The 14,740-nt window shown below is 44.8% G+C and overlaps 1 protein-coding gene across 2 annotated transcripts in view; it reads left to right on the top strand.

Annotated features, from left to right (window-relative positions):
• The window catches only part of gdap2 (ganglioside induced differentiation associated protein 2), a 55,546-nt gene extending 47,108 nt beyond the window's left edge, over positions 1–8,438 (top strand). Inside the window, exons 13-15 of one of the 2 annotated variants that reach the window (XR_008724394.1) lie at positions 983–1,126; positions 4,948–5,717; positions 5,909–8,438. Coding sequence is in view for 1 of the 2 variants with exons in the window: in XM_055644240.1 (XP_055500215.1) it covers positions 983–1,126; positions 4,948–4,983 (180 nt within the window). In the remaining variant the exon portion in view is untranslated. Of the gene's footprint in view, positions 1–982; positions 1,127–4,947 lie in introns of both variants that reach the window. The other variant, XM_055644240.1, reaches the window with a different exon arrangement.
• Positions 8,439–14,740: the final 6,302 nt, after the last annotated feature.

The following is a 14,740-nucleotide window of genomic DNA, read 5'->3' as shown; positions in this document are numbered from 1 at the left end:
GGAGTGGGCCATTTGGCCCTTCGAGGCATTCAATGTGATCATGGCTGTTCATCCCCAATCAATACCCCGTTCCTGCCTTCTCCCCATATCCCCTGACTCCGCTATCTTTGACCAATCTTCTTTTCCCTCTCCTACCCACCCCAATCCTTCCCTCACCTCTCATTTTCCCTACCCCCTGTCACTCCCTCTATAACTCCTCTCCCTTCCCTACTCCCCTCCTCTCCCTCTATCCCCTCTCCTCCCCCGCACTCCCTCCTCACATCCCCAGGATCTCGAGGTTGTTGCTCCTCTGCCTTCTTGTGTGCCCCGGAGGAGCATCAGCTGTTGGCACCTTAGAGCCAGGCCTCGGATCCTCGGCTCGGCTCAGCCCGGACGCACCAGCAGCTGCGGCCGCGCTGGCGTGTGGGAAGGAGAAGGGGGGGGTGGAGAGCTCGGAGAATAGACGGGGGAAGAGCCATGGGGGAGAGGGGGGTATCACGGCGGAGGGGGGCAGGAGCCAGCGAGGGGGACCAGAGGGGAAGGGGCTGGAGCTGCGGGGCGTTGCGATGGCGGTGCGTTTGGGACTCACAGCGGGCAGTGGACTCTCTCCTCCGCCGGGATCAGACTCTCCGCTTTACGTTAGTTACAAAGTTAGTTTGAAGGTCACCAATGAGGTAGATGGTGGAGGGAAAGATTTAATAGGAACCTGAGGGGTACCATTTTTACACAAAGGGTGGTGGGTGTATGGAGCGAGCTACCGGGGGAGGTAGTTGAGTTAGATACAATTGCAATGTTTAAGAAACATTTGGATAGGACAGGTGTAGAGGGATACGGACCAGACGCAGGCAGGTGGGACTAGTGTAGACGGGGCATGTTGATCGGCATGGGCTAGTTGGGCCAAAGGGCCTGTTTCCACACTGTATGACTATCATTAGAATATAATGAAAACATGTTTGAGCTTTGAAACGAATGTTTTATTTCCCATCTGTTCCTATTCACCCAGATGATGACGTGGATCTTCACGACGTTTTCGGTCTCGGGTTTGAAGGACAAGGTGCACTACGTTGAGACTCTCCCACAGTTGTTTACTCTGATTTCTCCAGAGCAGATCGACATTCCTCCCTTCGTGCTGGAGTACGATGCTAGGGTAAATCAACACATTCCTCGTGCCTAGACAAAAATGCTGGAAAAACTCAGCAGGTGCAGCAGCATCCATGTAGCGAAGGAAATGGACAACGTTGCCTATTTCCTTCGCTCCATAGATGTTGCTGCACCCGCTGAGTTTCTCCAGCATTTTTGTCTACCTTCGATTTTCCGGCATCTGCAGTTCCTTCTTAAACACATTCCTCGTGCCTATTGCTTAGTGTAAACTTTCTGCTTGGGCAGCACGGTGGCACAGCGGTAGAGCTGCTGCCTTACAGCGCCAGAAACCCGGCTTCAATCCTGACTACGGGTGCTGTCTGTATGGGGTTTGTATGTTCTCCCTGTGACTACGTGGGGTTTCTCAGAGTATTCCACACACACATATACGTATAATCACAGTGCAAAAAATAAAAATAATGTCCCCAAGTCTATTCAGTTCGGAACCTATTTGGAGATTGTAGTGTTTAATGGACACATTGAAGTATAAGCCAAGGGAATATGAGGTGCAGTTCCTCTAGTAAACCATAACATGACCTTGATTTAAGATGAACAGGACTAAAAGACTTCAAGAAAACCAACCAAAAGCCAGTTACAGAGCAGGTATTGCCTCGTGTGCTCTCTTGCCTGAAGGGGAATAAGGGATCGACAAGCAGCATGATTTGTACAAGGAGATGTAGTTTAGTTTAGAGGTACAGCATGGATACAGGCCCTTCAGAACCCCTGCCCTAAATCCATGCCAACCAACAATTCCTGTACACCAGCTCCATCCTAAACACCAGGGATAATTTACAACGGACAATTAACTTACAAACCTCCACTTCTTTGGGATGTGGGAGGAAACCAGAGCACCTGGAGGAAACCCACGCGGTCACAGGCAGAATGTGCAACCTCTACACAGACAGCATCCAAGGTCAGGATCGATCAAGGCTGGGAGCTGAACATCCAGGGATATTCAATATTCAGGAGGGATAGACAGAAAGGAAAAGGAGGTGGGGTAGCGTTGCTTGTTAGAGAGGAGATTAACGCAATAGAAAGGAAGGTCATTAGCTTGGAGGATGTGGAATCGATATGGGTAGAGCTGCGAAACACTAAGGGGCAGAAAACGCTAGTGGGAGTTGTGTACAGACCACCTAACAGTAGTAGTGAAGTTGGGGATGGCATCAAACAGGAAATTAGAAATGCGTGCGACAAAGGCAAAACAGTTATAATGGGTGACTTCAATCTACATATAGATTGGGTGAATCAAATTGGCAGGGTGCTGAGGAAGAGGAATTCTTGGAATGTATGCGGGATAGTTTTCTAAACCAACATGTCGAGGAACCAACGAGAGAGCAGGCTATTCTAGACTGGGTATTGAGTAATGCGGAAGGGTTAGTTAGCAGTCTTGTTGTGCGTGGTCCTTTGGGCAAGAGTGACCATAATATGGTTGAGTTCTTCATTAGGGTGGAGAGTGACATAATTAATTCAGAAACAAGGGTCCTGAACTTAAAGAAAGGTGACTTTGACAGTATGAGACGTGAATTGGCCAAGATAGACTGGCAATTGATTCTTAAAGGGTTGACGGTGGATATGCAATAGAAGGCATTTAAAGACTGCATGGATGAACTACAACTAATGTTCATTCCAATTTGGCAAAAGAAATCAGGGATAGTATCAAAACAAAAGATGAAGCATACAATTTAGCCAGAAAAAGCAGCCTACCAGAGGACTGGGAGAAATTCAGAGTCCAGCAGAGGAGGACAAAGGGCTTAATTAGGAAAGGGAAAATAGATTATGAAAGAAAACTGGCAGGGAACATAAAAATTTACTGCAAAAGTTTTTATAGATACGTGAAGAGAAAAAGATTTGTTAAAACAAGTGTAGGTCCCTTGGTCAGAAACAGGTGAATTGAACATGGGGAACAAGGACATGGCGGACCAATTGAATAACTACTTTGGTTCTGTCTTCACTAAGGAAGACATAAATAATAGCAGGGGACCGGGGGTCAAATGAGATGGAGGAACTGAGTGAAATCCAGGTTAGCTGGGAAGTGGTGTTAGGTAAATTGAATGGGTTAAAGGCCGATAAATCCCCAGAGCCAGATAGGCTGCATCCCAGAGTACTTAAGGAAGTAGCTGCAGAAATAGTGGATGCATTAGTGATAATTTTTCAAAACTCTTTAGATTCTGGAGTAGTTCCTGAGGATTGGAGGGTAGCTAATGTAACCCCACTTTTTAAAAAGGGAGGGAGAGAGAAAACGTGGAATTACAGACCAGTTAGTCTAACATCGGTAGTGGGGAAACTCCTAGAGTCAGTTATTAAAGATGGGATAGCAGCACATTTGGAAAGTGGTGAAATCATTGAACAAAGTCAGCATGGATTTATGAAAAGTAAATCATGTCTGACGAATCTTATAGAATTTTTCGAGGATGTAACTAGTAGAGTGGATAAGGGAAAACCAGTGGATGTGTTATATCTGGACTTTCAGAAGGTTTTTGACAAGGTCCCACATGGTATTGGAGGTTCAGTATTGATGTGGATAGAGAACTGGCTGGCAGACAGGAAGAAAAGAGTAGGAGTAAACGGGTCCTTTTCACAATGGCAGGCAGTGACTAGTGGGGTACCACAAGGCTCAGTGCTGGAACACCCAGCTATTTACAATATATATTAATGATTTGGATGAGGGAATTGAATGCAACATCTCTAAGTTTGCGGATGACACGAAGCTGGGGGGCAGTGTTAGCTGTGAGGAGGATGCTAGGAGGCTGCAAGGTGACTTGGATAGGCTGGGTGAGTGGGCAAATGCATGGCAGATGCAGTATAATGTGGATAAATGTGAGGTTATCCACTTTGGTGGCAAAAACAGGAAAGTAGACTATTATCTGAATGGTAGCCGATTAGGAAAGGGGGAGATGCAACGAGACGTGGGTGTCATGGTACACCAGTCATTGAAAGTAGGCATGCAGGTGCAGCAGGCAGTGAAGAAAGTGAATGGTATGTTAGCAGTCATAGCAAAAGGATTTGAGTATAGGAGCAGGGAGGTTCTACTGCAGTTGTATAGGGTCTTGGTGAGACCACACCTGGAGTATTGCATGCAGTTTTGTTCTCCTAATCTGTTGAAAGACATTCTTGCCATAGAGGGAGTACAGAGAAGGTTCACCAGACTGATTCCTGGGATGTCAGGACTTTCAATGAAGAAAGACTGGATAGACTCGGTTTGTACTCGCTAGAATTTAGAAGATTGAGGGGGGATCTTATAGAAACTTACAAAATTCTTAAGGGGTTGGACAGGATAGATGCAGGAAGATTGTTCCCGATGTTGGGGAAGTCCAGAACAAGGGGTCACAGTTTAAGGATAAGGGGGAAATCCTTTAGGACCGAGATGAGAAAAACATTTTTCACACAGAGAGTGGTGAATCTCAGGAATTCTCTGCCATAGAGATAGTTGAAGCCAGTTCATTGGCTATATTTAAGAGGGAGTTAGATGTGGCCCTTGTGGCTAAAGGGATCAGGAGGTATGGAGAGAAGGCAGGTACAGGATATTGAGTTGGATTATCAGCCATGAACATATTGAATGGCGGTGCAGGCTCGAAGGGCCAGATAGCCTACTCCTGCACCTATTTTCTATGTTTCTATGAACCCAGGTCTCTGGCGCTGTGAGACAGCAACTTTACCGTTGCGCCAATGTGCTACCAATTCGGCCAGTGACCTCTTCCGAAGCTATTTTAGAAATGCTACCTGACTTCTTGACTATTGTGCCCCGGTTTTATTTCATATTTCCAGCATCTGCAGTATAATGCTATTGTAATAATGGCCAATTTATCCCTTTTTTGTCTTTATTCACAGGTTAATGGACCTTACCGGTATTCCTCTCCTGACTGAAGAAATGGCATGTGTGGCCACACATAAAGAACTGGATGTTCTGAATGAATATATGTTTATAGTAATGGAGCTTTTATTTCCTCAAGATTTTTTTAAATGTTTTTGAAGCAGCAATCAAATAATTGTACTTGTGATAAATTGCAAAGGGACAGCAACTATTATTTTTGAGATTTAAGCTTTTACAATGAGTTTGATTGGTGAAATTGATTCCTTTAAGGTCGCTTATTTTAAATATTAATAGCTCTAGGTTTTCTGCCTTCAGGTATAATTAATTCCCATTGAAAATTGGGGAAATTGCTGGAGGTGGAAAGCGGATGGATAAACTATAATGTAAAGATTTCTTCCAAAGATAACACTTTGGGTCAAAAAATCAAGTGTTTCGGTCCCTGACTCCCTGATACCATAACCGAGTCATCATCTTTCTTGCCAAGAGCATTTGTCTTTTAGTAATTAATATTTTAACGCTTCTTTAGCATTTTTTTTTTTTTTTGCAATAGATTTGTTCTAAAAGAAAACGGATAGGAAAGGTTTAGAGAGACAAGGGCCAAACACAGACAGATGAAGAATTGAAATGATCTGAACAGAATGGATCCAATATGGCCCTGTAGTCAGGCAAATATGAATGTGTACTTGGATTAATGGGACCAGTTTAGAGGGGTCAGCATGGATGAGTTGGGCCGAAGGACCTGTTTTTGTGATGTATGACTAACTCTAATAGACACAAGGAGCTGCAGGTGCTGGTTTTCAAAGAAAGACACAGAGTGCTGGAGTAACTCAGCGGGACAGGCAGCATCTCTGGAGAACATGGATAGGTGACGTTTCATCACATTGTGTAGAACACAGGAGTCCGAAGTAGGGTCCCCGGCCGAATTGTCGCCTATCCATGTTCTCCCGAGATACTCCCTGACCCGCTGAGTTACTCCAGCACTTTGTCTTTTTTTCCACTGGCTATCTATTCCTGACCTCCATGCTGGAGTATGTCCTCAGGTGTAAACCAGCATCTGCACTTCCTTGTCTCCTTCTCAGGGTACTTGTTGAGAGTTAGCAAAATATTTTTACATTGCCTTTGGTAAACAGGATGCATAGCTTTTAATTAAAAGGCCCTTGAGATAAGGAGTCATGTTGTTGATTATGTTCTAAAAGTTGACATATGAGTGTTGGAAAGTCTAATTTTAACGCAACTCTTCCTCCACAGATAATTGATCTGTTGTACAGTGAGCTTAATTTCAACACTGCCAGCTTCAGTCCTTTGTACATCTTCTTGTCGTTTGGGCTTTCCAAATTGGATTTCCTAATTGAAATTGTATTGAATGATCTTTCTTTGCAGCAAGAATTATCAGTAGCACTCGTGTGATAATTGGATTTTATTGTGCAGCTTTGCTGAGAGTCTTTCAAGGTAATTGCTATCTATTAGTTCCATTTAACAACATCTGATTTATTACAAAAAACATCTATGCTTACTGCAGAAGTGAAGCTACTGACCAGAATTTGGTTTGGTTTCCATGTAAACACCATGCAGAATGTCTTGTTCATATATGGTTTTAAACTTTGACAGAACACAGACTGGTACAGTGCAGACTCGTGCTCATTCATGCCCATCTCACCAAGATCTGCACATCCCATTTGCCTAAATTAAGGTCCACATCTCTCTATCCGTTCCCATCCAACTACCTGCCCACACACCCTTTAAAATGCCGAAATTGTGCAGAACATAGAATGATACAGCACAGAAACAGGCCCTTCAGCCCACAATGTCCATGCCGAACACGATGCCAAGATCAACTACTATTTTCTGCTGCACCCGATCCATATCCCTCCATTCCCTGCATATCCAGGTGCCAATCTAAAAGCCTATCGTATCTGCCTCTACCACCACCCCCAGCAACAGTTTCCAGGCAATTTGTCATTATGTGTAAAACCAAACTTGCCCCAAACATCTCCATTCATCTTTATACCTCTCACCTTGAAGCGATGCCTTCTAGTCCTTGACATTCCCACCCTGGGTAAAAAGGTTTCTGACTATCTACCTCCATCTATGTCCCTCGTAATTTTATATACTTCTATCGAGTCTCCTTTCAACGTCTGATGTTCCAGATAAAACAAACCAAGTCTGTCCAACATCCTGGGAATATGCCCTGGACTCAAAACCTCTGACATGATCAAATTGTTGTTGAATATTTATTAGAAGCCGTTTGGCCAAAATATGATCAAAATATGATGGACAGTAACACCAGTTATATACATCAATGCTGATATTTGTCAACGGCAAGGTTGAATCCAGTCCCAGGTATAAGTATAATTCTGGGCCATAGTTAGTTTTTTGGAGCGGAGGAAGTGGAGTTTATAATCTATAACAAACTCACTGTAAAAATGGGCATGTTTTTAGTGAATTGCTTCATACTATCTCCCAACACAGGTGGCTCCACAGATGCCATGCTGGTCCAACTGGTGAATTTATATCATATTGGGATTATGTGCCATTTTCATATTTTGGGTTTTGTACGTCCGTAAGTCATGGGGGCAGCATTGGGCCCATCAAGTATACTCTACCGTTTAATCATGACCCATCTATCTTTTCCTTTCAACCCCATTCTCCTGCCTTCTCCCCATAACCTTACTAATCAAGAATCTGTCAATCTCTGCTCTGGAAATACCCAATGACTTGGCCTCCACATCCATCTGTGGCAATGATTCCCACAGATTCACCACCTTCTAGCTAAAGAAAAGCCTCCTCATCTCAATTTCTAACGGTACGACCTTTTATTCTGAGACTGTGTCCTCTGATCCTAGACTCTCCCACTAGTGGAAACATTCTCTGATGGAAGTGTTCCAAAATTCAAAAATAATCTTGTTCAAGTCTTTCTGATTTTTTAAAATTCTTGTCATTTAAAGTGCAGAATCAGTCCATTGCATGCTTAGTTTTAATCTAGTTTACACTACAAAAGTTTTTCACTGTACCTCACTCAGTACATGCGACAATGATAAACTAAACGTCAAAAACTAAATCCACGCTTTTTGCTGTGTCAAGAATTTGTTTTGTCATTTGTGGAGCGGCCCAGTGGCACAACTGGTAATGCAGCTGCCTCACAGCGCCAGAGACCCAGATTTGATCCCGAGTGCTATCTGTGTGGAGTTTGCTGGTTCTCCCTGCGACTATGTGGGCTTCCTCCGGGTGCACCGGTTTCCTCTCACAATCCCAAAGACATGCAGCTTTGTTGGTTAGTTGCCCTGTGTAAAATTGCCCCCAAGTTTGTAGGGAGTGGATGAGAAAGTGGGATAACATAGAACCAGTGTGAGCGAGTGATAGGTGGTCAGTGTGGGCTGAAGGGCCTGTTTACATGTATGTATCTCTAAACTAAACCCAAGTTTGAATATTTTAAGAAGGAACTGCAGATGCTGGAAAATCGAAGGTAGACAAAAGTGCTGGAGAGACTCAGCGGGTGCGGTAGCATCTATGGAGCGAAGGAAATAGGCAACGTTTCGGCCCGAAACGTTGCCTATTTCCTTCGCTCCATAGATGCTGCCGCACTCGCTGAGTTTCTCCAGCACTTTTGTCTACCTTTGAATATTTGTAATGTTATTGTAGTATTTTCATCTTTTGACCCAGCAGGTCCCATATCAATCTCACTCCACTATTTCTATGCAATCTATTTTCTCGTCCTCTATTCATTCTCCTGGCAGCTATTTACGGCAGGCAGTTAATTTAGCAATTAACGAGCCGAGCAGGTGGGAACACCTGAAGGAAATTCTCTCGTTGACAAGGCAAACATTAAAAGTCTTCGATTGTCTTCAGGGAGCATACATATACAGGAATCTGAAACATAGAACAGCACAGGAACAGGCCCTTCAGCCCACAATGCCTGTGCTGAACATGATGCTTAGTTAAACTCATCTCTTCTCCCTGTACCTGATCCATATCCCTCCATTCTCTGCATATGCATGTGCCTGCCAGTCTTCAACACTATTGTCCTATCTGCCTCCACCAGTACCACTGACAGCATCTTCCAGGCACCCACCACCCTCTTGCACCACACACCTTCTTTAAACTTTGCTTCTCTCACCTTAATGCCCCTGTCCCACTTAGGAAACCTGCACGGAAACCTCTGGAGACTTTGCGCCCCACCCAAGGTTTCCGTGCGGTTCCCGGAGGTTGCAGGTGGTTGCCGGAGGTTGCAGGTAGTGGAAGCAGGTAGGGAGACTGACAAAAACCTCCGGGAACCGCACGGAAACCTTGGGTGGGGCGCAAAGTCTCCAGAGGTTTCCGTTCAGGTTTCCTAAGTGGGACAGGGGCATAAAGCTGTGCCCTGTATTCTTTGACATTCCCACACACACTGGGGGGGGGGTTAAAATGGTTCTAGCTGTCTACCCAATCCATGCCTCTTATAATGTTATATATCAGGTCTTCCCTCAGCCTGTGATGCTTCAGAAGACAATGCACTGGTGTCCAGCCTCTCCCTCCAGGTGCACCATCTCACCCAGAACGTACCTTGGGTTACTCTACCTGTGAGACTGCACTACTGTACAATTCGTACTTCCATTACAATTGGGGTTTTTTAATTGACATTTTTATAAACTTGTTTCAAACATAAATAGGTGAAGTGTGTAATTTTAATGAAATTAGGGAACCGGTCTTTTTAAATCTAATAGTCCTTCATTCCCCTTGGTGAAAATGTATATATTTACACATTGAGCTTATGACTCATTGTTTTCATATGAAAGCTAATATTTCAGAGACCATTCAGTAGGATATTTAGCAGTGTGTCATGATAGCAAACGTTAGCTTTTCCACAGAGATAGTTCTCTCCTGTGCTCTGGTGAAGAAGCAAAGCTTGAGACATGTCGAAATGAGGAACTGCAGATGTTGGTTTACAAAAAAAAAGACCCAAAGTGCTGGAGTAACTCAGCGGATCAGACAGCATCCCTGGGAATGTGTAAGAAGGATCTTCAGATGCGGGTTGAAAGCAAAGATAGACACAAAACGTTGGAGTAGCTCAGCGGACCAGGCAGCATCTCTGGAGAGAAGGAATGGGTGACGGTTCGGGTCTGAAGAAGGGTCGAGACCCAGTACTTCACTCCCGAGATGCTGCCTGTTCCGCTAAGTGACTGCAGCTTTTTGTGTCACGCATCCCTGGGAAACATGGATAGGTGCTATTTTGGTTCGAGGCCCTTATTCAGATTGGTTGTAAGGGTCGTCATCGTGGCTATCCCCCGAGATCGCGGATGGTTTTTTGGAAGAAAGCTGTGAGAGGAGGGGCAGGACAGTGCGTGACTGACACAAGTGTTGAGTGTTCTGACTATCTACAAACCCTCATCCCTCGTGTTCACCTATTACCTGCCAGCCTTTGTCCTGCCCCTCATTTTAGCTTTCCATACCACTCTTGCCCCCACCCCACACTTTACAAGCAGTCCAAAGAAGGATCCTGACCTAAAACATCACCATCCATGTTCTCCAGAGATGCTGCCTGACCACCTGAGTTACTCCAGTACTTTGTGTCTACCTTAATATCAGAGACTACTGGTATTTGATTCTGCCAGCAATTCTGATGTGTTATTTTTTATAAAAATCATAATCTACCTGACAAAGCAAAAAAACGTTCTGTCTCCTCCCCCCCCCCCCCCCCCCCCTTCCACTCTAGTCAGGCTGAAAAAGAGGCCCCATAATCAGTCCATTCCCTCCACAGAAGCTGCCCTCCAGCACTGAATGTAATCATATTAGATATTTAACATTGTTTCGCACTGCGTAGGTACCTTCAAACTCTCAGCAAAACCCAGGTCGACTCCATTCCTTCATTAATTATACATGAAGAATCTCGGTGCTTTCTTGGTGGGAGCCTGATACCATGATATATGCAATACATAGGCTGCTGCCTGGACCACAAATAAGTGTAAAGCTGCAAACGCCATGGGCTTGTGAATGATACTGTTGCCAGGCTGTTTATTTAAGCAGAGTTCAATACTTTTAAACACACAAAATATCCTGGATCTTTGACTTATCATTATGATCATCACACTAACCCAGCTCACGGCTGTTCGTGTCTGTTGATATGTGTACATGATGTCGTTCCCTTTATCATTTATGTTACAAACTCATTTCACTTTATTTGCACATATTTTTTAATTTGGGTCAAACCAGTGAATTTATCATAAAATGTGTAAGAACTGCCAAAGTTTGTGGCATGGAAATTTTATTTTGTGTTAATAAAAAGTTATCAATCAAGTTACACCCTTGTATAATTCCTTGAATGTGTATGTTACAGGTCCATATTCAGTTGTTGTACTTGCAAGGACCGGCTACAGTGGCACAGCAGACACGCCAGAGACCCGGCTTAGATCCTGACCTCAGGTGCTGCCTGTGTGGAGTTTGCATGTTCTTCCTGTAACCTCATGGGTTTCCTCTGGGTGCTCTGAGTTCCACCCGCATAGCGGGTTTGTAGGTTAATTGGCCCTCAGTAAATTGTCCCTAGAGCGTAGGGAGTGGTTGACAAAGTGGGATAGCACAGAACTAGTGTGAATGGCACAAACCCGATGGCTGAAGGACATGTTTCCATGCCCTATCTGTAAACTTTGACTTAAAACTAGTGTGAATGGGTGATAGATGGTCAGCATGGACTCAGTGGGCCGAAGGGCCTTTTTCCATGCTGTATCTCTAAAATAATCTTTATTCTTCACATACATTCAGGTAATAAAACCAGATTTTTTGAAAGAATGAAAAGCTATTCGAAATCTAAATTGACCTGCTGAGTTACTTGAGCACTTTAGAGTAACAAAACATTTTGGATAGGACAGGTTCAAAGGGATGCTCCAAACGCGGGCAGGTGGGACTAGTATAGATGGGGCATGTTGGTCAGTGTGGGCAAGTTGGGCACAAGGGCCTATTTCCACAGCCTATGACTCTCGGACATTATATTTCTGAGCTGGTGATCTTTAAAAAATGACAGGATGGGGGAGAATTGAAATTACCACTCAGGTTCTTTGACCTTGTTGTCAGGTTTTGCCTCTAATCTCTGATCTAACCAGGTAAAACCTTTCACAAACACCCTTTCCCCTTGCCTTTCTCCCCCACCCTTCCTGCTGTATCTTGACTGACCTTGCACCCTAGCAGATTCAAGGGATATGGGGAGAAGGCAGGAACGGGGTACTGATTGTGGATGATGAGCCATGATCACATTGAATGGCGGTGCTGGCTGGCTTGAAGAGCTGAATGGCCTACTCCTGCACCTATTGTCTATGTATCTATGTACCCTCCATCCCTTCCACTGGCAAAACATAATTTGTGCCTTTTTTTTAATCCCTGAGCTTCACAATTCATGTTGGGGGTTACGGGGAGAAAGCAGGAGAATGGGGTTGAGAGGGAAAGATAGATCAGCCATGATTGAATGGCGGGGTAGAATTGATGGGCCGAATGGCCTAATTCTACTTGTAGAACTTATGAACTGTATCCATTTTGGTTCGCACCTGTTTTTTCATCCCTGGCCTTTGTCCAATCTGCCTATCAACCCCTCTCCCCCGCCCCCCCCTCCCGCCTCCTGTGTTCAAATATTACCTGCCATGCTTTGCCCTGCCCCTCCTCTCTCCCAGTATTCTCCACCAACCCCCTAAGGCTCAACCTATCCCCTTTGGGTGGCGCGGTGGGGCAGGGTACAGTTGCTGCCTTAAAACGCCAGAGACCCGGGTTCGATCCTGACTATCGGTGTTGTCTGTACGGAGTTTGTACGTTCTCCCCGTGACCCACGTGGGTACCTACAGAATTAAGTTGCATTTTACATTTTTCACAGTGGTAACAGAAGGGGAAATATTTATTTGTAAGATAACGTTGAAACCATGCAGAATTTTCTCAAAGGAAAACATATGGGATAAGTTGCAGGATACACTCTGTTGATGCAACAATGTAAGGCAGATACTTCTGAAGTCTGAAGAAGGGTCCCGACCTGAAACATCACTTATCCATGTTCTCCTGAGATACTGCTTGACCTGCTGAGTTACTCCAGCACTTTGTGTCTTTTCCTTGTAAACCAGCGTCTGCAGTTACTTGTTTCGTCCATGCAGAGCTATTCACTGGTTGGTTCAACACAACATTTCATTGCTTGACATTAGGATCCCAACCCGAAACGTCACCTATCTGTTCCCTCAAAATGCTGCCTGAGCCGTTGAGTTACTGTAGCACTTGTGTCCTTTATTCTAATGCCCAGACACCCTCTCCTTATCTCTCTACCCCACCCATCTAAATTATCACTTCCAATTACATTTAATTTGGTTAAAACTCTTTTTGGAAACTCTTTATTATAAGATACACCATCGAAAAATGAACAATCTGGTTTAAACACAGCTTGGTTTAGCAATAGCTGTGCCCAAAACTGTAATAAATTGCAGAGAGTTGTGGATGAAGCCCAGTCCATCACACACACACAGACCAGACTCCCCACCATTGACTCCGTCTCGGGAAAGCAGCCAACATAATCGAAGGTATCAAAAATGCTGGAGAAACTCAGCGGGTGCAGCAGCATCTATGAAGTCTGAAGAAGCTGCATTCAGTCTGAAGTAGGGGTTTCGGCCTGAAACGTTGCCTATTTCCTTTGCTCCATAGATGCTGCTGCACCCGCAGAGTTTCTCCAGCATTTTTGTCTACCTTCAGTTTTCCAGCATCTGCAGTTCCTTCTTAAATAATTTGTGTACTCCACTGCGAAATCTGCTCAAGATATGCCTACTTTGACATAGACATAGAGAATAGGTGCTGGAGGAGGCCATCTGGCCCTTTGAGCCAGCACCGCCATTCATTGTGATCATGGCTGATCGTCCCCAATCATTTGTGATCTTCCCCGTTTGAAGAAGTTCTCCTCCCTCCGAAGACAGTTTAACGACCTCCTCTCTCACAGCCCCCCCCTCTGTGATCCCACCTTCCCTCCAACTCTACGACCACATCCTAACCCAGACCCGGTACCACAGCCACGTTGTTTAAGAAGGAACTGTAGATGCTGGAAAATCGAAGGTACACAAAAATGCTGGAGAAACTCAGTGGGTGCAGCAGCATCTATGGAGCAAAAGAGGGTTTCGGCCCGAAACATTGCCTACTTCCTTCGCTCCATAGATGCTGCTGTACCCGCTGAGTTTCTCCAGCATTTTTGTCTACCTTCGATTTTCCTACCTTCGGAGACTGTGGACCAAAGATACTAGAGGAGCTCCTCTAGTATCTTTGCTGTGGACATTGGGGTTTGACTTCACTGAACATGATTCCAGAGCCAAGTTTTATCTGCCTGTACACAATCCATGGTTTAGCTATGGTCCATACCAACCAGCGATCCCTGCACGTTGACACCATCCTACACACACTAGGAACAATTTACACTTATACCAAGCCAATTAACCTACAAGCCTGTACGTCTTTGGAGTGTGGGAGGAAACCGAAGATCTCGGAGAAAACCCACGCAGTCACAGGGAGAACATACAAACTCCGTACAGACACAGCACCCGTAGTCTGGATCGAACCCGGGTCTGCGGAGCTGTGAGGCAGCAACTCTGTGCCACCGTGCTGCCCATATCCCTTCATTCCCTGCAACCCATTGCCTGACATTAGCAATCACTAAACAACAGAGGGGAAAATAGATTTATGAAATCAGGAACGAGCCAAAATAACCATGTGAAGGGCCTCAGAAAGAATTGGAATTGGGCAGTCAGTGACTTGAGACTATTTTTACAGCTGATCTATATCCAGGATGTCACAGTGACACAGAGTTGAAATGCTGACTCACAGCGCCAGTGA

The sequence above is a fragment of the Leucoraja erinacea genome, chromosome 13 (genome assembly GCF_028641065.1).
Source record: "Leucoraja erinacea ecotype New England chromosome 13, Leri_hhj_1, whole genome shotgun sequence".
Classification (NCBI taxonomy): domain Eukaryota; kingdom Metazoa; phylum Chordata; class Chondrichthyes; order Rajiformes; family Rajidae; genus Leucoraja; species Leucoraja erinaceus.
Note: the sequence above shows the minus strand (reverse complement) of the source record. Positions and strands in the feature narration are given on the sequence as shown.